This window comes from Cygnus atratus, chromosome 28, assembly GCF_013377495.2.
Source record: "Cygnus atratus isolate AKBS03 ecotype Queensland, Australia chromosome 28, CAtr_DNAZoo_HiC_assembly, whole genome shotgun sequence".
Classification (NCBI taxonomy): domain Eukaryota; kingdom Metazoa; phylum Chordata; class Aves; order Anseriformes; family Anatidae; genus Cygnus; species Cygnus atratus.
The window spans coordinates 1929711-1950906 of record NC_066389.1 but is presented as its reverse complement, the minus strand read 5'-3'; the positions used below and the strand labels follow the sequence as shown (position 1 = coordinate 1950906).

The 21196-nt window shown below is 67.8% G+C and overlaps 2 protein-coding genes across 2 annotated transcripts; both read right to left on the bottom strand.

Annotated features, from left to right (window-relative positions):
• Positions 1–7030: 7030 nt before the first annotated feature.
• On the bottom strand, positions 7031–12143 carry SF3B4 (splicing factor 3b subunit 4). The gene is made up of 6 exons (XM_035571802.2): positions 12080–12143; positions 11751–11879; positions 10287–10829; positions 9732–9926; positions 8258–8428; positions 7031–7533 (listed from the first exon to the last, which is right to left on the bottom strand). The coding sequence occupies exons 1-6, from the start codon at positions 12111–12113 to the stop codon at positions 7349–7351; spliced, it is 1257 nt and encodes a 418-aa protein (XP_035427695.1). The 5' UTR covers positions 12114–12143; the 3' UTR covers positions 7031–7348.
• A 1758-nt stretch (positions 12144–13901) lies between these two features.
• Positions 13902–19854, bottom strand: MTMR11 (myotubularin related protein 11). Its single transcript, XM_035571814.2, has 15 exons — positions 19766–19854; positions 19388–19518; positions 18615–18681; positions 18377–18519; positions 18024–18265; positions 17842–17929; positions 17657–17745; positions 17436–17557; positions 17270–17333; positions 16934–17004; positions 16664–16836; positions 16372–16542; positions 15929–16138; positions 14862–15134; positions 13902–14033 (listed from the first exon to the last, which is right to left on the bottom strand). Exons 1-15 carry the CDS (start codon positions 19812–19814, stop codon positions 13902–13904), a joined length of 2025 nt encoding a protein of 674 aa, XP_035427707.1. The 5' UTR covers positions 19815–19854.
• Positions 19855–21196: the final 1342 nt, after the last annotated feature.

The window sequence follows — 21196 nt, the reverse complement described above, 5'->3', positions numbered from 1 at the left end:
ACCAGGCCGCAGGCAGCGCTTCCCCGGCGGGTTCAGCCAGGATTGCAAGTCACCGCCAAGAACCAGGCCACCAGCGGGCCCTCACCAGGTGCCGAAACCATCCCGATCCCTCGGGAAGGGCAGGACGGAGAGGCACCGGCACCACGCCGCCTGTGCCGCCACCTGCCCCACGGGGACCACAAGGGGAACCAGCCCCCAAAGTCCACGGGGGTCCCCAAAACCACCCAGGGCAGCCCCAGTGCTTGGCATCGGTGCCCCAGGTTGGCAATCCCCAGCATGGTGCCGAATGAGGTTTCGGGTGGGGGGCCCTGGGAGGGGTCCCCAGCTCCGATCCAGGTGCCCAAAGCTCGCCGCGGTGGCAGAGGCGGCGCCGGGGACCACGTGCCCAAGGCCACGTTCCCCGGGGAGGCTTCCAGAAGGGATTTGGCTGCGGGTTGTGCTTCATCAGAGCCTTCGGCCAAAGCCCTATCCCCGTGCTGCCATCCTGGTGGGAGCCAGGCGCCCCAGACCCCCCACACACACACCCAACCCGACAAGAGCTCAGCCCAGCGCGTGACAGGGACAGACCCCCAGACACCAGTGGGTACGGGCACTGCTGGCCCTGCTGAGGGGCCCGTCACGACCCCCCCACCCCCCCCAAATTCCTATTTTTACCCCCGGCAGCACAAAGCCGCCGGGCAGCAGCGGCCACGCGCGGACAGCACCGCAGAAGTTGAGCCGCAGGGAGAGGGACGCAGCCGTCAGCGCGTGTCCGTCCCCCCCCCGCCGCCCCGCACCCCCCTCCCCGAGAGAGGGGGAACAGGGCACGGCGGGGAGCTAAAATTAGCCCTTCCAAAATAGTCGGGGCCGTCAGCAGCGCTCCCCCCGGGGTGGGCGCCCACGCCGGCTCTGCGCAGGCACCCGGGGACGGTGCGGTGCCGGCGCTGCGGCACGCCGCGGCCACCCCCCCCCCCCCCCCGGGGCCGATTTCTGAATGAAGCCGGGCAGGGACCTCCAGGCAGCGTCAATTCCCTCGTACGCCCGCCGCCCTCTCCTCCCCGGCTTGGTGGGGAGCAAAAACCCAGCCCGGGGAGCCCCCGCTGCCCTCCTCGGGTTAAATCCTGGGGGCTCCCGAAGCCGCTGGAAGGAGCCGAGCCGTGGCCTTGGCAGCGCCAAGGTCATTTTGCCCCCGCGGGGCTGCCCTGCGGTGCCTCCCCGTGCGGCACGGTGACACGGCCCGCGCCGTGTTTACGCCGTCAGGGAGCTGGCAAAGGGCGAGGGGAGCAGAAGGGAGGCCGAGCACCCGGCGGGGAGGACGGGGCCGCCTGCGTGCACCAAGGTCACCGCTCGGCTCCGCGCCGGAGGAGCCGCTCGGCACGAGCCGGGGAGCCTCGAGCAGCCGAGCCGCCGCCGCGCAGGCTTTCAAGATGAGGGGTTTGATCTCACGAGGCAGCCAGAAGGCACGCACACCGTAGCCAGGAGCCCCATAGGCAAAATGGGGGGGTGCAGAAACGCTCTCCTGGCTGCACAAAGGCACTGCTGGCCCCCTACCCCGTCGGTGGCATTAGCCCGAGCGAGCACTGCCAGCCCCGAGCGAGGCTGGGGGGCTCCGGAGCCTTTTCCTCCTGCCAGGTGCGCGATCGGAGCCAGCGATGGCCGCAGCCCTGCCTCGCTGCACACCCCGAGACCCCCCCGGGGGTTCCCACGTCCGGGTCCCCCCCGCAGCCCCCGGCCTTTCTGCAGAACAGCCAGAACATGGCGACAAGGGAGAAGAGTTTGAAATCCACAGGGCCCAAGGTCATTGCCGACCCCCCCCTCCCCTTCCCACTCCCGGGGAGCTGAGGCGCTCCCCCCCCCCCCCCAAAACCCGCCGGTGCCCCCAGGAGAAATCTCCATCCCCGCAACGAAATCCCCGCCGGCGGCGATGCCCGGCCATACGGCAGCGCGGCAGGGATGACAAGGGGCTACCAAGCACGCACGTTAAAAAAAAAAAAAAAAAGACAAACCGAAGCTGGAGGCAAGGTTTTTCAGGACAAAATGGCCACAGCCATCGGAAAGGGAAAGCCGAACCCCTCATCCGCCAGCCGGCAACCCCGAGGATGCTCATTAGAAGCGGCGAGGAGAGGAGGAGGAGGGCGATCCCCTTCCCAAAAGCCGTTCCTTTCTCCCCCTTACCTGGTTCAGCCCCGCGCTCCGCTCCAGCCGCGGGAGGATGCTCCGGCAGGGATGTGGCAGGAAAACAGCTCGCGGGTACCAGCGCTAGCGCCGCAGCCTCCGCCACACACGCTGAGCGCTGGGAGAGTCCATTGCAAGAGCCCGGGGAAGGGAGGTGGCGGGGGGGGGGGGGGGGGAGCCGTGCTACAGCAACCGGCGATGCGGGGCGGGGGGGGGACGGCAGCGGGACTGGGGGGGCTCCCCCCTCTCCTTCGTTTTTACGCCAAGCCGAAGGGAGGGCGATGCTCCACGCCGGCGGGGATGCTCCCGAGGGAGAGGGGTTCCGGTGCCGGAGCCGGCGGCTGGCAGCTGCTCCGAGGGGATGGAGGTGAAGGGGGGCTGTAACGGGGTGCGAGGAGCTGCCCCCCCCCCCCGCCCCGTTTCACCGCGGGGACTCGCAGCGGCGCGGCCGTGACGGCTTCGAGGCGCTCGGACCCTCGATGGCAACCTCCTGCCTCCCACCGCAGCCGCGGTGGAAGGAAAGGCAGCCAGGCAAATCTGAGTCACGTCCTCCTCGGGGGGTGATGGGGGGGAAATTTCGATTTCTTCCGATTAAATTTTGTCCGCCTGGACGGGCCGGACGCGGCCCTCCCGTCGTGATGCAGCACAAACGCTCCCGACGGTGCTGGGAAGAGCGCGGGGGGGAGGCAGGCGGAGGTGCGGGGTGCCCAAACCCACCCGGGTGAGGGATTTGCCCCGGGGGGAAATCAGCTCTGGAGAGCTCCAGCCCCCCCCCAAACACCACAACCCAGCTCCCTCCTGGGGGACGCGGGGCGCAGAGTGCTCGGGGTGCCCAGGAGGGGGTCTCCAGAGTGAGCAGGGCTGGGAGGACCCCAAAAAGCCGTGCCAGGCCCGTTTCCCCCCTGCCCCTTCCCTCGTGCCCCCCGTGCAACCAGCTGGGCAGGCCTCAGCGCCCAGGGCTCGAGCCCCGAAGCCCCCAGCAGCGCCGGGTACGGGGCCAGGGACCAGCCCCCAGCGGGAGCCCGTCCTCCTGCTACGAGAGGCCGAGGATCTCGGGGTACACGCGAGGCTGGAGGCCAAAACGAGCACGGCGAGGGGCAGAACGAGCGCCCGGCCGGGCTCTGCAGGAGAAGCAAACGGGGGTGGGGAGCAGGGGATTGGGGTCTGCGCACCAGAGCCGATACGAGGAAGGATTTGGGAAAATCCCCAAAACCAAAGGAGCCCCTGTTGGGAATAATCCTGTAACGGGGAAACGGGGCTGAGCCGAGGGGGTCTTCAGCCCAGCCAGGCCCCCGCCGTGCGTGGCTCTGGCAGCGGGGGCTCTCCCGAAACGCGCCGGGCGAGCAGAAACGCTGGGTGAGCGCCGCTCCCTCGGGGCGCCGCGTCCCACCGAGCTCTGACTCATGTGCCGCGCTGTCACCGCGTCCCCGTTCCCCTCCGTGCAGCAGCCGGGAGCTCGCGCTCAGCCCCGAGGCTTCCGCGTGCATGAGCAGAGCGACACGCACTGCAGCAGGGACGGGGGAGCAGCCCTCCCAGCCGCTTCTCTGCGTTTCTCCTTTGCCAGGGCCTAAAAGCTGGCCGTGAGGGGATAAAACCCAAGGTGGGTCCTGGCGGCTGCCCTCAAGAGGACGGGAATGCCACCCCGGGGCACGGCGGCTCTTTATGGGATGCGCTGGTTTCTGTGGGCGCTGGAGTTCTGGCAGCCCCTTCCCACCCAGGCCGGACCAGGGGTATTCCCCACCCTGACAGCCCGCTGGAAGGAGGGGGAAAAAGAAAAAAAAGCATCTATATATATATATATTTTTTTTGCCAGGAACAGCTATTAAAATAGAAGCCGTTCCCTCCCCGCACACACACGCGCACACACGCGCACACACTGCAGAGGCTTAACCAGAGCGGCAGGCGAAGGTGGCGGCGAAACGAAACCCAAGGCTGTGCTGCAAACAGCCCCGGATCAGCGGCAAGGGATCAGCCCCGTGCCGGAGCTCCTGCAGAGCCAGCAGCCTGCCGCTTCGCAGGAGGCATCCAGGAGCAGCAGGAAGGAGGCCGGCACTGGGAAGGCGGGCGCTGAGCGCAGCCTCGCAGGAGGCTGGAGCCTCGCAGGAGCCACGCACGCTGCCAAGGTCACCCCGGCGCAGCGAGTGACCGAGCCGCCTCGCTCGTGGCCCGCGTCGAGGCCCGATCGATGGGTGGCAAGCTGCCTCTCCCTGGCGTGATCCTTTTCCCCTCCAGGAACATTCGTAACCGCGGGAGCTGCCGGGGATTTTGGGCTTTGGTCGCCCAAACGTCGGCAGCGAAATCTCGGCTGTCCTCGGCTCTCTCCAGCCCCATGCTGCGCCCGGCTCCTTGCGGGCAGGTCGAGCACCCGCGAGCAGTCCCGCTCGGCTCCCTCTCCATCGCAAGCTAAACCCCCCAGCCCTTAAAATTCCCTGCCTTGAGATTTCCTCGCCTACAGAGGTGCTTCTGTGCGCCGCATTAACGAGTCCTCCCCTGCGCCCGTCGCCCGCACCAGGGGGGTTCAGCGCCTGTAATTTGAAGCGCTTAAATTTCAGATTTCAGCTCTTGCGTCCACGTTCTCCACGCCTAGAGGCGAGAGCGCTGGGGCTCGGGGTCCGTCAGGACAGGCACCAGCGCTCCTTCGGCACGCAGACGACGACAGCGGGGAAGGCAAACGACAGCCCCATGCCTGGGCAGGGCGGTACAAACATCGGGCGCGCTGTCAACAGCGCTCACCAGGCATCTGTGAAGAAAAAACACCTCCAGCCCAGCTGCTGGCTGCTCACGAGCAACCAGCAGAGCCCCCCTCGCAGCTTCTGGCCTCTTAACCAGCACCGATTTAGTGCCGATTTACACCTGAGACATTTTCTCCTCCCTCTTCCCAGCTGTTGCTTCGAGGAGCGGAGCTGAAGCCGCTCTCCTCCTCCTCCTCCTGGCGCAGGTCGGGGAGCCGGAGCCACGCGGCGCCGTCGACCTCACCCGAGGGCTTCCCAAGTCAGCCCCAGGCAGCGCAGGCGCTCGGTGGTCCTCCTTCCTCGCCTCCCCGCCGCCCACAGCGGGACGAGGACGTTCGTGGCGCGCTCTTGGTGCGGTTTTAGCAGCGAGCGGCGGAGCGGCTGCAGGCTGGAGGCGAGCCAGCAGTAATTGCGCGGCGAGGCCGAGCTGATGCAATTGTGCCGGGCTCTGGAGCGGTCCGGAGCAGGGACAGCCGAGCCCCGCGGGCAGTTTAATGAAATCACGGTGGTTCTGGGAGTGCCCTGGCGCCTCCGGGTCTGCTGGAGGACCCTGCGCAAGTTACGTTTTCTTCCTCTGGAGTCTGGTGTCCCCTGCAGAAAGCTGGTAACCCTGGCCACAGCTAAGTGGCAGGCTGAGAGCACCGGCACCCTGCTGCAGGGGGAGGACGGGGTGCTCAGCCTGGTCACGACCAGCCCCCCACAGCCACAAAGCTCCAGGTTTTGAGCTGGGAGCAGCCCTGGAAAGGGTTCACAACGCAACAAGCCTCAAGTCTCCTCTACCATGGTCCTGAGCTGTCCCCGAGGTTGGATTTCAGCACATTTAACGCAAGAAGCAGCACGAGGATCTCCGCCGACGCCTCACCACCGCTTGTATCACAGCCCCCGACCGAGCACAACTACAGCCCGGCAGAGGGAAGCGCTGAAGAGCTCTTCCAGTTCCTCTCTCAGAGCCTTCAGTGGCTGCTCACGTGCCAAAGGCAACGCGAAGCCCGCAGATCAGTTTTTGCTGCCTCCCCAGCCTTCCCCATCAGGCTCGGGATCTCTCCGTACCTCACAGGCACTTCCCCAGCGACCCCGCGACGACTAAGAGGAAAAGCACGGCACCGTTCTTGCTCTTTGGCCCACGAGGCTGAACAGAGATGGGAGCTAAAGGTCAACTTTAGCCCTAGGAAGTTAAAACAAAGCAGAAATAAACCGGCAAAGAGTAAAAGCAAGGCTGAAAACAAGACAGCTTCTCTGCAGGAGAAGGAAGAGCCACGGCAGCTCCCCAAGAAGAGTCCCTACAGCCAAAAAAAACCCACTCATAATAAACGTTGGTCCCCCATTCGTCTCTCTTGGCTCTTCCCTAAAGCCACAAAAAACTCTAGGACAAATATCTGGAGATACTGGGTTGGTTTCTTTTTTTTTGGCCTTTAAACCACCTGGGTTTTAGAGCCTCTCACGTAGGAAGCCAACAACTCCCTGCCTCCAACAGCAGGCTCGGCCGCCTTCCTGCGAGGAGCTCTGCGGCGAGCCGAGCCCCGGCCCTCCTCGCACCTTCCCGACTGCTGGGGAAGGCGCGAAGCTTTCCGCGCACAGACGCCGCCTTTTCCACCTCCCCAGTTACCTGTCTCGCCAGCGCGAAGCCACCGAATTCGTTAGGAGAGGCCAGCTCCGGCGACTCAGCCCCAGGAAGCAGGGAGACAACGCAGGGACCAGACCTGCTCCACCTCCTGCCCCCCAGGAGACCCGCTTACCCCCCAAATTCCGCTGCCCTCCGGTTAACGTCATCCCCAAACCCGCAGCTGGAACGGTTTCCCGCGGCTGTGAGCAGTATGGAAACAGAGATCTCGTTAGGGAAGGGCTCGGGAGAGCAGGTCTCACTGCCAGGTTTCTCCTCCAAACATCCGGGCCGTTCACCTGGGCGCTCCGGCACAAACATCCAAGGACGCAGCGGATTTTAAGGCTTGATCGCGCATTTTCTTCGCTGCGGGGGTGCTGGAGCACGTCAGCCAGCAGCAAGCAGCCCGGGCGGGGCACGAGATCGGGTGCTCCGGCCCCAATTCAGCACCTCACCAGGACGCAGAGCATCAGTACGAGCGAGGCAAGGGCAGCCGAGCGGTGCCTCGGCCACAAACAAACAGGCAGAGCCTCATCCTGACCCCAGAGGGACAGCCCCCCCCTGCTCCTAAAAGGGTTTATTGGTAAACGGGCTTTACATAGGAAAAAAAAAAAAATATATAAATCCTGTTAAAAGTACCTTGAAAAATCTTCCAGGCAGAGATAAAAGGAGGGGGGAGGGAAAAAAATTACCAAAACGAACGCTATAAAAAGAGAAGGGGGAAAAGGATGGGGGAGTAAAAAAAAAAAGAGGGGGGAGCCGCGACAGGGATGGACCCAGCTACGCCTCTTGGGCACAAACGTGTTAGTCCGAGGACAGAGAGGGAACGAGCCCCAGCAGGGAGCTTTGGCCGCCGCTGCCTTTAGGGCAGGGGGCCCCTCAAGGGACCGCGCGGGGGCACCCCGGGGGGCCTCTGGGCGGGCCGGGGGGGCAGGGGGACCCTCTGGTAGCCGTAGGGCGGGGGGCGAGGGGGGCCGTTGTAGCCGTGAGGGGGCATCAGCGGAGGAGGGCCGCGCATCCCGTGGTGCGGCATGGGGCCGGGGTGACCTGCGGGGACAGAGCACAGGCGTCAGCACCCGCCCGTCCCGCCCAACCCCCCCACCCCCCCCCCCCCACCCGGCGCCCACTTTTGGGGCAGCCGCCCGCGAAAGCGGAAGGTTGGTGGAAGCCTCCCGGTCCCGACCCGGGGCCTCGGAGGAGGGATCCTCTCGATACGAGGCTGCCTCGCTGGAGAGAACACCAAGCAGAGCCGCCCCCGGCTCCTCGGGGCCCAGGCACGGCTTCCCCCCCCCCCCCCCCGTGTGTCCCCCGCCCCCAAGGGACGACCCCAAAACCTCCGAATTCAGCGGAGGGCAGCGTCCTTCTGTGCCGTGACGCCGGGTTTTACCCAGCCGCCTCTCCCACGTCCCCCGAGCCAGGCAGGTGCCCAGCTCCGAGGGACGCGAGGCTGCCCCCTCGCCCCCCCCCTAAGACCCCCAGCAGGGCTAGAGGACACCGCAGCGCCCAGGAGCCCTCCGTTTTTTTTTGTTTTTTTGTTTTTTTTTGTTTTTTTTTAACTTCCCCGCTTGGGAAATGCGAAGAAGTCCCCCAGGCAGCCCCGTCTCCCGCGGAAAACCCCGGGAAGCCCTGCTCAGCCCCGCCAGGTCCCGCCCCGAGGCGCCGCCCCACCGGGAGGCTGCGGCGGGGGGGGGGGGGGGGGCACCAAAACTCCCCGACGCGCACGAGCAGCGTGGAAACCCCACGGGCTGCCTCTCGCGGGCGCCCCACTTACCCATGGGCGACCCGAAATGGGGTCCTCGGGGCGGCATTCCCATGGGCGGGGGGCCGGGGTGCGGCATGCCAGGCGGGGGCCGCGGCGGGGGCTGGCCTCCGGAGCCCGGGGGTCCCGGGTGGTGCTGGCCCATGCCGGGGGGTCCGTGGTGCACCTGCATGGGGGGCATTCCTGGGGGGAAAGGGGAGCCCGCGAGGGTCAGAATATCGGGTAAGGAAAGCGCGTAGAGAGTTTGCTGCTGCCAAAATGGGAGGGGGGGGGAGGCAAAAGCTCTCCTCCGACGCGGAGGGCAAGAGTTAAGAGGAAGGGGAGCGGAGGAAACACTGCTCGGAGAGGAAATAAAAGCAAAGCCTTGCCAGCGAGCACGGCGCAGCCCTTACAAAGGGGGTCAGAGAGAAACCACCACCCGCGGGGATCTCGGGCAGGACCCTGAGCAACGACCTCAAAACTTGCTCCGCGTGGCCGGGTCCCTCCCACCCCAAGGTTTTATCCTTTTTTTCTTTTTTAACCCCTTTAAGAAACCAAAACGCAAATTCTTTTCTCCCGAGGAACCCCGGAGCCCGGCGCAGCTCCGCGGGGAGCGCTCGGCCAGGCCTGCCGTGGGTAATTGGCTGGCTGAAGGCTGGAAAAGCGGCGTGCGGTCGGGGAGGGCGGCAGCCATCTGCTCACTCGCGCGGCCACGCTGGCGCAGAGCGCCCCGATCAGCCCGCGCCGCCGAGCTCCCGGTGCAGGGGCCGCTTGAGAGCGGGCAGGATGAGAAGAAATTAAAGCAGGGATTCTTTCTTTTTTTTTTTTCCTCCTCTTTTTCCTCAACCCGATGCGAATTTCCCTGAATTTCCGCGTTCCGGACCTCAGCCTGGATGCACGCCCTGCTCGCTCCCCGGTACTACGGGGCTAAAAAAAAATGGAAGGCAATCGGAGAAACATTTTGTTCCGGCGTCTCCAATTAGCTCCCGCCTGGCGGAGCCGCGGGCTGCGCCGAGGAGGTTCACACCTCACGCAGGAATTCGCGCTGGAGGAAAAGGACGACGACTTGGAGCCTCGGTAGCATCCTCCCAGAACAGCACCAGGGACTTTCGAAGGCTGCGCTGCACCGGACCGCGTCTCCCCGTGCCCACCTCGAGGTAACCAACGTCCTGACCCGGCTGGATGCCTCCCAGGAGGAATTAGTTCCTAAATTACCTTCCTAAAACCCCGCCGGGCCCTGCTCCGAGCTATTTCCGCACGTTCCAGCCCCGGGGAGCTCAGGCTGCCGCTCAGCAGCTAACCGGGGAACTCCCCCAAGCTCCCTGCCTGCCCCACGACGGCCACCCCACGCTCCCGGAGCACAGCAGCAGTTTTCTCCCCGTTTTACACACACGCAAAAAAAAAAAAAAAACCCCGGGGAAGAAACCAGAGGGGGGATTTACGCAGGGCCACCCCGCAGCAGAAGAGGAGTTCGGCTTCCCGAGCCCGGTACCTGCCCGCAGCTTACCTGGGTGGTGCATCCCGCCCGGAGGGAAGGGGTGAGGGTGAGGGGGGTGCCCGCCGCTGGGCGCAGCCCCCGAGGGGGGGCCTGGAGCCCCGGCTCCGGGTGGCATCGGGGGCGGGGGCATGGCAGGAGGCATGCCGGGGGGCATCGCTCCGGGGGGAGGCACCGGCGGGGGGAACGATCCTGGGGGCGGGAGGCCTGGAGAGAGAGAGAAGCGCAGAGGGTTTGGTTGGGTGCAGCAGGATAAAAAGTTAAAAACAACAAAAAAAAAAAAAGAACAGAAACAGGCAAATCGGGAAGGAGACTGAACACACAAACGGCCACAGCGACCAGAAAACCCACTGGAGAGAAGCAGGAGCCCAGGATCCGACCGCTCGGCGCTGAGCCGGGTGGGTGCCAGGGACCTGCTGCGCCCCCCGCCCCCTCCCCAGGGCACTGTGCCGCCAGCCGCAGGCGGGCGGCTTCCACAAACCCCCAGAGGAGCAAGGGAACAGCCCCCAAAACCGCCTCGCTCCCGCCCAGCGGGGCGCGGGGACGCGTCCCCTCGGCCGTACCCACCTGGAGGGGTGACCCCGGGGCCCAGCGAGGTGACCACGGGGGTGGGGACCGACGGCGGAGGGGGGGCGTCCGCGAAGAGCTGGTGGGGCCGATCCGCCTGCGAGAGGGGGTTCTGGGCTGCCAGGAGGCGCTCGGCGGCCGAGCCGTGCCGCTCGCCCTTGGAATCCTTTTTGAAGGCGTAGGACACGGTGATGGGGCGGTTGCAGAGGTACTGTCCGTTCATGGCCTCGATGGCGGCGTCGGAGGCGTCGAAGCTGGCGAAGTTGATGAAGGCGTAGCCCTTCGAGTTGCCCGTGTCGGGGTCCCGCATGATCTTGGGCGTCTGCAGGATGACCCCGAAGGCGCTGAAGGTGTCGTACAGCAGCTTCTCGTCGATCTCGGGGTCCAGGTTGCCGATGAAGATGTTGGCCCCCACGTCCAGGTTTTTGTTGTGGGCCGAGGCTTTGTTCACGCGGATCGGCTTCCCGTACAGCTTGATCATGTTCATGATCTTAATGGCGTAATCCGCGTCCTCCTCGCTGAGGAACTCCACGAACCCATAGCCTGCAGCGGGGCAGAGGTTTAGGAGGGGGCAGAACCACGGCCCGGCGCCGCTCCCTGCTGCCTCCGAGGGGCTCGCTGCTCCCTGAAGGCTCCAACCCTGCCTGTTTTAGAAACAGAGCCCGAGAGCAGCGACCTGCCCTGCCAACCGTCCACCCCTCACCTCCCTTCACCTCCCTCCAGGGCCTCGATGTCCTTGCAGCGAGGGGCCCAAAGCTGAGCCCAGCACTCGAGGCGCGGCCTCACCAGAGCCGAGCGGGGGGGGGTGGGGGGGCGATGTGCCTGGTGACAGGACGAGAGGGAACGGGCTCAAGTTGCACCAGGGGAGGTTTAGGTTGGATGTTAGGACGAACTTCTTTACCGAAAGGGTTGTTGGGCATTGGAATGGGCTGCCCAGGGAAGCGGTTGAGGCACCACCCCTGGAGGTCTTTAAAAGACGTTTAGATGGAGAGCTCGGTGACGTGGTTTAGTGGAGGCCTTGTTAGCGTTAGGTCGGAGGTTGGGCTGGGTGATCTCGGAGGTCTCTGCCAACCCAGATGATGCTGTGACGATCACCTCCCTGCTCCTGCTGCCTGCGCTACTCCTGACACAAGCCAGGGTGGCGTTGGCCTTCTTGGCCACCCGGGCACACCGCGGGCTCACGTTCAGGTGAGCACTGACCAACACCCCCAGCTCCTTTCCCTCCGCACGGTTTCCAACCACGCTGCCCCCAGCCTGTAGCGTTACATGGGGTTGGTGTGCCCCAAGTGCAGCACCCAGCACTTGGCCGTGTTAAACCTCATCCCTTGGCCTCCGCCCCTCGACCCACCGTGCCCAGGGCCCCCTGCAGGCCTCCCTGCCCCCCGGCACAGCCCGGGCACCGCCCGAGGGCCCTCGGCTCCCCCCTCCGGGCCCCCCCGGAGCCCCCCCCCCGCAGCTCCTCACCTTGGTGCTGCCCGGTGACCCGGTCCTTGGGCATGTGCGTGTTGACCACGGGCCCGGCCTGGAGGAAGAGCTCCCACAGCAGCGGCTCGCTCACCTTCTCGTCCAGGCCCCCCACGTACACGGTGGCATCTGAAGGGGGGGGCAAACACCGAGCGCTCCGTCAGGAGGCGGCGGCGGCCCGCGGCCTCCGGGGCGCTGCAGCTCGGCCTCCCGGGGCCGGAAGCCCTCGAGGGAGACGCAGGAGGGGGAGCTGACGGCGCCGAGACCCCGCCGGCCCCCGCCCGGCCCCCCGCCACCGCCGCGCACCCCCCCCGGCCCCCGCCGCTCACCCTGGTTCCGCTCCGAGATGGGCCCCGCCGCCATCTTGGCCCGCTCCCGCCGCCGGGACGCAAGCTGCGTAGCGCAGCGCAACGTAAGCTGCGTAGCGCAGCGCGGCGCCGGCCGCCGAACGCAACCTGCGTAACGCAACGCCCGGCAATCTACGCAATCTACGTAACGCAGCGCGATGCAACCCGCGGAACGCAGCCTGCGTAACGCAGCGCAACGTAACCTGCGTAACGGTGCAAAATGTAATCTACGTGACGTAATCTACGTAACGCAGCGCGATGTAACCTATGTAACGTAACCTACGTAGCTCAACGCAACCTACGTAACTCAGACCACTTAACCTACGTAACGTAACCTACGTAATGCAGAAAAATGTAACCTATGTAACGTAATCTACGTAGCTCAACACAGCCTACATAATTCAGCCCATTTAACCTACGTAACCTACGTAGAGCAACGCTACGTAACATGCGTAACGCAGCACAAGGCAATCTATGGAACGTAACCTACGTAACGTAACCGACGCAACGCAACGCCGCACGCGCCGGCCCCTCGCGCCCTGACGTCAGCCCCAGGCGCTAGCCCCGCCCCCTCGCGGCGGGCCGGAAATGGCGTGGGCGCCATGTTGAGGCCGGGCCTGTTCTGTCGCGATAGCCCCGCCGCGATAGGCGGCGATATCGCCCCCGCGGCCGGCAGCGCGGCTGGGGCCGGGCACCCCCACCCCAGCCCAGGGCCCCCAGCCCGGGCCGTTCACTCGGAGCCACGCCGCAGTGCCCGCAGGCCGCTTTATTGAGCTCCCCGACACAAACCTCAATAAAAAGTGCAAACCGCCGCGTGCGGGCGAGCTCCCGACATAAACCTCGATAAAAGTGCACGGCCGGGGGCCGCCAGCGCTCAGAGCCCCGTTCTCTTCACAGCCCCGGCGGGTCCCAGCCTCTTCCCGTGGCCAAGCCCTGGGGTCCCCGCCCCTCCCATATCGCGACAGTGTGTCGCCGACAGAGGCCTGGCGCTGGGCTCCCAGCAAAGCTCGGCCCGTGTGGGAGCAAAGCGACCCTGTGGCAGGGCCGGACGCGTGGGCCCGGGGTGGTGAGCCCAGCCCCGAGGCACGTGGAGGTAGCAAGGAATTTAAGGCAAAAAAAAGGGGAAATCGGCTGTGCTGGGGCGCCCGCGGCACTCCTGGGGTGCTCGGCCTCCTCCAGAGCAGCCGGGGAGCAGCATGGTAGCAGCTGGCCCCAAAAAGCCTGCGTCGGCCCCAAAAAGCCGGCGCTGGCCCCAAAAAGCCTGCGTCGGCCCCAAAAAGCCGGCGCTGGCCCCAAAAAGCTGGTGCTGGCCCCAAAAAGCCGGCGCTGGCCCCAAAAAGCCGGCGCTGGCCCCAAAAAGCCTGCGTCGGCCCCAAAAAGCCTGTGACGGCCCCAAAAAGCTGGTGCTGGCCCCAAAAAGCCTGCATCGGCCCCAAAAAGCCTGTGACGGCCCCAAAAAGCCTGTGACGGCCCCAAAAAGCCGGTGCTGGCCCCAAAAAGCCGGCGCTGGCCCCAAAAAGCCGGTGACGGCCCCAAAAAGCCGGCGCTGGCCCCAAAAAGCTATCACCAGCCCCAAAAAGCTGTCCCCGGCCCCAAAAAGCCACAAGAGCCCCGGCGAGGAGCAGGGAGGCAGCAGTGGAGAGGCCGCGGGGCGCTTTGGGGGCTTTTCCCCCCCAAAAAAAAACCCCGCAGGGGAGCCCCGGGGTCAGCTCCCCCCCCCCCCAAGGGCCGGCTCCGTGCCGGCGGCGTTCGTTCCGCCCCCCCCCCCCCCCCCCCGGGGGTTCTTTTCCTTTTCCCCCATCCCTCATCGCGACGGTGCCAGGGGGCTGCCGGCGGCCCTGGTGCGGGGTCCCTGCGCTTGCCAGGCGCTGAGGCGGTCCTGCAGCAGCGTCAGCTCCTCCGCCAGGCCGGCCGGAGACGGGGCGAAGCGCCCGCGCTGCGGGGAGACGGGGCCCAAGCCCGTTAGGACAGACGCCCGCGGCGGGCAGGACGGACGGACGGACGCGGGGTCGGGATGGACGCGCACGACCACCCGCACCAGCCCCAAACCCCGTCCTGCACAGGCTGGGGGGCAGGAAATCCGTTCCAAGCCGGGGAGCCCCTCGGGGGTGCACCCACCCGGCACAGCGCAGCCCCCCCCGGGACTCGGTTTCCCTCCCCTGGGACCCGGTTGCCCCCCCCTAGAACCCAGTTTCCCTCCTTGTGACCCAGTTCCCCCCCCCGTGACTCAGTTTCCCCCCCGGGACCCAGTTTCCCCCCCTCCTGGGATCCAGTTTCCCACCCCCATAACTCAGTTTCCCCCCCGTGACTCAGTTTCCCCCCCCCGGGACCCCCTTTCCCCCCCCCCCGTGACTCAGTTTCTCCCCCCCGGGACCCCCTTCCCCCCCCCCCCGTGACTCAGTTTCTCCCCCCCGGGACCCCCTTCCCCCCCCCCCGTGACTCAGTTTCTCCCCCCCGGGACCCCCTTTCCCCCCCCCCGTGACTCAGTTTCCCCCCTCTAGGACCCAGTTTCCCCCCCTCCAGGGCTTAGTTTCCCCCCCCTGGGACCCCCTTCCCCCCCCCGTGACTCAGTTTCTCCCCCCCGGGACCCCCTTCCCCCCCCCGTGACTCAGTTTCTCCCCCCCGGGACCCCCTTTCCCCCCTCCCCCATGACTCAGTTTCCCCCCCCCAGGACCCAGTTCCCCCCCCAATGACTCAATTTCCCCCCACTCCTCCAACCAGACCCCCCCCAGGACCCCCCCCAGACCCCTTTTTGCCCCCATACCTGGGCCTCGGGCAGGCCCCGCAGGTAGCAGCGGCGCCAGAGCCGCACCGAGGGCCCCGCGGCGCAGGGCAGCAGCAGCCCCCGGGGGGGCGCGGGGACGGGGCTGCCCCCCGAGCCGCCCCCCCGCTCGCTGAGGCTCTCCAGGGAGGGGGCCCAGCGGAGCAAGCGTGGGGGGGGGCGGCCGCTGCGCCACGGGAAGGGCTGGGGACACAGCGAGCCCTTGGCCAGAGCGAAGACGTCCCCGGCTCCTGGCCCAGGCCAGGCATCGGCGGGCTGGGAAATGGGGGAAAAAAAAGAGGGGTTAGGGTAAAAAGGGGGTGGAAGAGACGGTGGTTAGGGAAAACGGGGGGAAAAATAGGGGGTAGGGTAAAAAGGGGGTGGAAAAGATGGGGGTTAGGGAAAACGGGGGGAAAAATAGGGGGTAGGGTAAAAAGGGGGTGGAAAAGATGGGGGTTAGGGAAAATGGGGGGAAAAATAGGGGGTAGGGTAAAAAGGGGGTGGAAAAGATGGGGGTTAGGGAAAACGGGGGGAAAAATAGGGGTTAGGGTAAAAAGGGGGTGGAAAAGATGAGGGTTAGGGAAAATGGAGGGAAAAATAGGGGTTGGGGTAAAAAGGGGGTGGAAAAGATGGGGGTTAGGGAAAATGGGGGGAAATCCAGCAGTTACGGTGAAAAGGGGGTGGAAAAGCCGGTGGTTAGGGAAAATGGAGGGGAAACCAGCAGCTGGGTTAAAAGGGAGGTGGGAGAGCCGGTGGTTAGGGAAAAACGGGGAAAAGCGGCAATTAGGGTAAAAGGAGGTGTGAAAGCCAGGGGGACAGCAGAGGAGGTCCAGGAGGAAGGGGAAATGGGCGGAAACCCCAGCGGTCAGGGAAAACGGGGGAGAAAACCCAGCTGCCAGGGGCGGATCAGCACAGGGGAGGGATTTTAGACTCCGAGCCCCCCCAAAATCCAGCGGGAGAGCAGGGGGGGGGGGGGGTCTCGTGCCATGGGGGCAGCACAACCCCAGCACCCTCATCCCTTCCCAGCGCGGCCCCCCCAGACCCCCCCCCCCCCCCCCCCCAAGGCTCACCGTGCCCGTGGTCTGGGGCTTCGCGGTGTCGGGGGGTCCCACGGTGCTGGGGACCCCCGCCGGGTTCCGAAACCGCGCCCGCTGCTGCGGGCTGTAGCGCAGCGCCCAGTCCCAAACTGGGGGCAGGCGGCTGGCGGCGCGGCCCCCCCTGCCCGGGGGGGGGTCCCACCAGCCGTTCACCGGCGTGTAGGTCTGGCTGCGGGGCTGCTGCTGCGGGGAGGAGGAAGGGACGGGGTGAGCCCCCCCCCCCCCCCCCCCCCAAAAGCTGGGGGGATTCGGGGCACGGGTGGGGAAACCGAGGCACGGCACGGGTGGGGAAACCGAGGCACGGCGCCGCCAGGCAGCTGGATGCAGCCACGGGGGTGGGTGAGGAGGATTTCCCCGCCACCCTCAACCTGCTGGAAGGGGTCCAGGGGTGCCGCCGAGCCCCCAGCCCCGCTCACCGGGCCGCCGCGGCCCCGCTGGCGCTGGCAGCTGAAGAGGAAGGTGCCGCAGTAGGGCAGGAAGCTGCTGTCGTGCAGGGCCAGCAGGTACGCCTCGGTGAAGCCGAAGGCCGCCGGGAACTGCCGCACCAGCTGCCACGTGCAGTCCAGGAACAGCGGGAACACGGGCGCCTGCGGGGAAAGTGGGGGCGGGGGGGGGGGGGGAACGACACCAACCCGTCACCCTCCCCCGGGACGGGCAGGGGGGACACCGGGGGGGGGGGGGGGGGGGGGGCCGCGGCGCGGTGCCCACCTCCTCCCGGGGGCTGTCGCGCCGCAGGCCGAGGCGGCGGGGAAAGGGGTGGCCGGCTGCCACCCACTCGCGCTGCACCAGGCTCTGGAAGCCAGGCAGGGTCCGGGCGTGGGGGTCCGCCAGGAGCTGCACCAGGGAGGCCAGCAGGCAGTTGAGGTCCCGGTCGGACGGCTCTGGTGGGACGAGGCGGTGATAAGGGGGTGGGGGGTGTTTGGGGCGTCCCCGCGGTCCCCCCGCCGTGCTCCGGTGGCCCCGCGGTGCCGGCTCTACCTTGCAGGAGGACGCAGCAGCGGCGCCCCGCCAGCAGCGATGCCACCTCGACGGCTTTCCTCAAGCAGGCGCTGGGGGCGAGGAGGGGCGTGGGGGGGGGGGGGGGGGTCAGGGCACCCCAAAATGTTGCCTCTGCCTGCCCGGGGGTCTCCAGCCCCCCCCGTGGGATCGGGGTAACCGCCCGTCCGCCACAGCGCCCCCGTCACCCTGCAGCTGCTGGGCGTGCTTGGGGGTGAACGGCCCCCAAAGCGGGGTGGGGGGCCGGGGGGGGGGGAAACATTTTGAGGGCCGGGCTTTCCCCCGCTGCCCCGCACACCCCAAAAGCTCCCCGCTCACCGGACGTGGTCCAGCCAGCGCGTCGCCTCCAGCGCCGAGAGCCACTTCTCCTCGGCCGCCGCGCCTGCGCCGTGCGGGCAAAGGGGGGGTCAGGGGAGGGCGATGAGCCCGGGGGTCCCCCCCAGAATGAGACCTGGGGTCCCCCCCGGTCCCCGTCCCCTCTCACCGTGCAGGCAGAGCGCCCACAGCTTGAGGTGGGCGAGCTGGATGTCGGCCAGGGTGGGCAGCTCGGCGGCGTCGGCCAGCACGCACGGCCCGCGGCCCGCCCGCAGCAGAGCCTCCAGGCACCTGGGGAGGGGGACACGGAGACCCCCCCCCCTCGTGGGACCGGGCCGGGCAGCGCCCCGAAACCCCCAACCCGGCCCCAAAATCCTCGCCAGGGCTCACCTCACGTCCTCACTGCCCGGCTCCGAGGCCGCGTGGAAGCCGGCGGATCTCAGCAGGTCGCTGCCGCCCGGGTGGTGCCAGCAGAGCCGCTGCGGGTGAGACGGGGCGGGGGGAGGACGGGGACACCCCCCAGGTCACCCCCCCCCGGCAGCACCCCAATTCCTCCCTCCCGCCTCGGCACTCACGGGCACGCGGCGCTCCTCGAAGTGGGCGAACGTCCGCTTGAGGTCGTGGTCCAGGAGCCCGCTGGGCACCCACAGGTAGCGGGGCAGGCTGTGGGGAATGGGGGGGGGGCGTGGGGTGGGCGCCCCCCCGGCAGGGTGGGGGCCAGCAGCCCCTTGGAGCCCGGCGCCCGGCCGGGCCGTACCTGGGGGCCATGTCGAAGCGCTCGTTGATGGCGCTCACCCTCCAGCCCGCAGCGCCCTGGCGCTTCAGCTCCTTCTCCCAGTCGTGGAGGCTCTCGAAGAGCAGCGTGGGGGCTGAGCCTTCCTCATCTTCACCCTCCTCCTCCTCCTCCGGCTTGGCTTCTGCCCGGGAGCAGCCGTCCCCGTCCCCGCTGTCCCCCGGCCACGTGGCCGTCTCCCGCGCCTGGGCGATGGCGTTGGCCACCTGCAGAGAGGAGCAACGTGACGGGGACCATGCGTGAGCCCCCCCACCTCTTGTAATTACGCTGGGGATCGCCCAGGAGCAGGGCACGAAGCCCCCCCACCCCCGGCTCACCCGGTACGCCTGGGGCGCCAGCCCGTTCTCGTGGAAGTGGAAGCGCAGCAGGCGGAAATCCCGGCAGAAAATCAGCAGCTCCTCGGGGATGAACTTGAGGGTGGAGGTGGCCGTCAGCACCTTGGGCTTGGTGAAGCTGCTGCCTGCGGCGGGCCGGGAGCGGCCGTCAGCCCCCGCTGAGCCCGGCCCCACTCGTCCGAGCTCGGTGCTGTGCCCCCCCCCCCCCCGGTTCCCTTACCTGCCACCAGCTTGCGGATGCAGGGCAGCGCCACGTTGTGCTCATTCTGCAGGGGGGCGACGGGAGGCTGCAGGAGATTTGGAAAGAGCTGGGAGCCGCCCCGGTACCCCAAAAAGGCAGCGGGGCCGCATCCGGGACCCCACAGCCTTTGTCCAGCCGGTGCTGTGACCCGTGGCAGCTCCTGTGCCCTCCCGGGTCCTGCAGCGAGGAGTTCCCCAGGTGCGGGGGGAATGGGGATTGCGGTTCTGCGTCCGAGGAGCGAGGGTGGGACGGGGATGGGGTCGGGACCGTGGCTGGGATGGGGATGGGATGAAGCAGGGGTGCAGCCGGGACGGGATCAGTGTGGGGTCAGGATGGGGCTGGGGTCAGGATGGGGCTGGGGTTGGGGTCGGGATGGGGCCGGGGTTGGGGTCAGGATGGGGCCGGGGTTGGGGTCGGGATGGGGCCGGGGTTGGGGTCAGGATGGGGCCGGGGTTGGGGTCGGGATGGGGCCGGGATACCACTGGGATCGAAGCAGGATGGGGTCAGGATGTGCTTGGGATGGGGCTGGGATGCTACCGGGACGCAGCTGAGATGGGATCACGACACGGCTGGGTTGGGGCTGGCTGGGGACGGGGCTGCAGCCAGCAGAGGGTCAGGACCAGGAGGGTTTGGGACCGGGAGGCAGCGAGGTCGGGGCCGGGGTGGGGGGGGGGGGGGAAGCAGCCGGGCTGAGCTGGCTGGGGGCTTGGGGGAGGGGGGGGGGGCGCGGGGGGGTCGCGGCGGGCCCCCACCTGCACGCCGTGCCCGGGGGCGGCCAGGAAGGCGACGCGGAGGTTGGTGCAGACCAAGGTGCCCGGCACCGAGCCGTCCCCTTCGCGGCACCGCAGCCGCACTCCCGCAGCCTCCTCCAGCACCACCTCCCCTGCGGGACGGGGCCGGTTGGCCTCCGGGGAGGAGGCGCACGGGGGTGCCCCCCCACACCCCCCACACCCAGGGGGGTCTCTCCAGGCTGTACGTGACCCCCCCTAACACCCCCCTCATCGGTCCCCGTGCCCCCGGCCTCCCCCCACGCCCCCCTCGGCGACCCCCGAGCCTCGGCTGCGGCGGAGGCCCCCAGCATCCGGCCACCTGCCCGCGGCCGGCGGAGGCTCGGCGGCGGAGGCTCCTACCTGGGAGGCCGGGGAAGGCCGAGCGGCTGCCTCCCCTCTCCCCGTTCATGGCGGAGGACTTTGCCCGACCGGGCGGGACGGAACGGGACGGGAGCAAGAGCGGGGATCCCGAGGAGGCAGCAACCGCCCCGCTCCGGCCGCCCGCGGCCCCCCCGGCATCCTGCGGCCTCCGCTCCCCGAGCGAGGCCGGCTCCTGGCAGCGGGAGGCCAGGGCGGAGCGGAGGCGGCGGCGGCAGCACAGGGCTCGCCGCCAGCCTCAGTTTCCCCCCGCGGTGTGTGTGTGTGGGGGAAGGTGTTCGATGAGTGGGGCAGGGAGGGCGGGGGGGGCCCCCCGTGGGCATGGGGGGGGGGCTCCGGGCAGCTCCGGGCACCCCCAAAGGGATGCAGTGTGCTGGGGGGCACGGGGGGACCAACGGCTTCCTGAACCCCAAAAGGGATGTGGGGTGCCGGGGGGGCATGCGGCTCCTTGAACCCCCAAAAGGGATGTGGGGTGCTGGGGGCACGGGGGGACACGCAGCTCCTGGCACCCCAGAAAGGATGCCTGGTGCTTGGGGGGGGCACACGGCTCCCTGGATGCCTGGTACTGGGGGGACAGACTGGATGAGGGACGCCTGGTACTGGGGACGTGGGGCACTTGCAGCTCCTGGCACCCCACAAGGGGCTCACGGTGCTGGGGGGAGGACACGCAACTCCCTAAACCCTATAAGGGACGTTTGGTGCCAGCGGGGGATGCTCAGCCCCCCACACCCCATAAGGAGCCGGAGGAAGGGCACTCAGCTCCCCGAACCCCATGGGGGACGCGCGGCGCCGTGCACAGCCGGGATTCACCCGGTCCCGTTCGGGTGCCCCCATCCCGTCCCCGCACCTTCCCCCGGGGGCACCGTGCGGCCCCCGCGGGCTCCCCACGGAGGCCAAGCGGCGGTGCCGGGGAGGAACGAGCCGCTCCGTGACTCATCGCTGAGGCATCGCCATCTCCTCCCAACCCCGGAAAAGCCAGCGCTGGCCGGGCCGTGCCAAGCGGCACCGCGTGGGCCCCCGCTGGGGGCCCCGGGGGTCCTGACCCCGCTCCCGGCAGCAGGTGGAACCCCCGGGGGACCCCAAAAGCCAACCCCGCTGGCTCAGCCCCTCCGGCTGGGGCAGGACCAGGGCGGCCGAGATCCAAGAACTGGCACCGGCTAAACCAGGCCTGTGGGAAGGTGTCGGAGCACTGAAATCCTATTTGGGGCCCTTTTTGCCTCCAGCTTTTTGGGGGAGCCTCAGTGTTGTGCACCCCAATTTTCCACCTGGTAGGAAAATCACCCGGCAGCACAGCCCCGGGGCCCCTGGGGGGGCTTGGATGGGTCCCCGGCTCCAGCACCTTGCGGATGAGAAGAATTTCCTGCGGGGCTTTGGGCCAGGGATCGGCTCCAAGGCCAGGGATCGGCGGTGGGG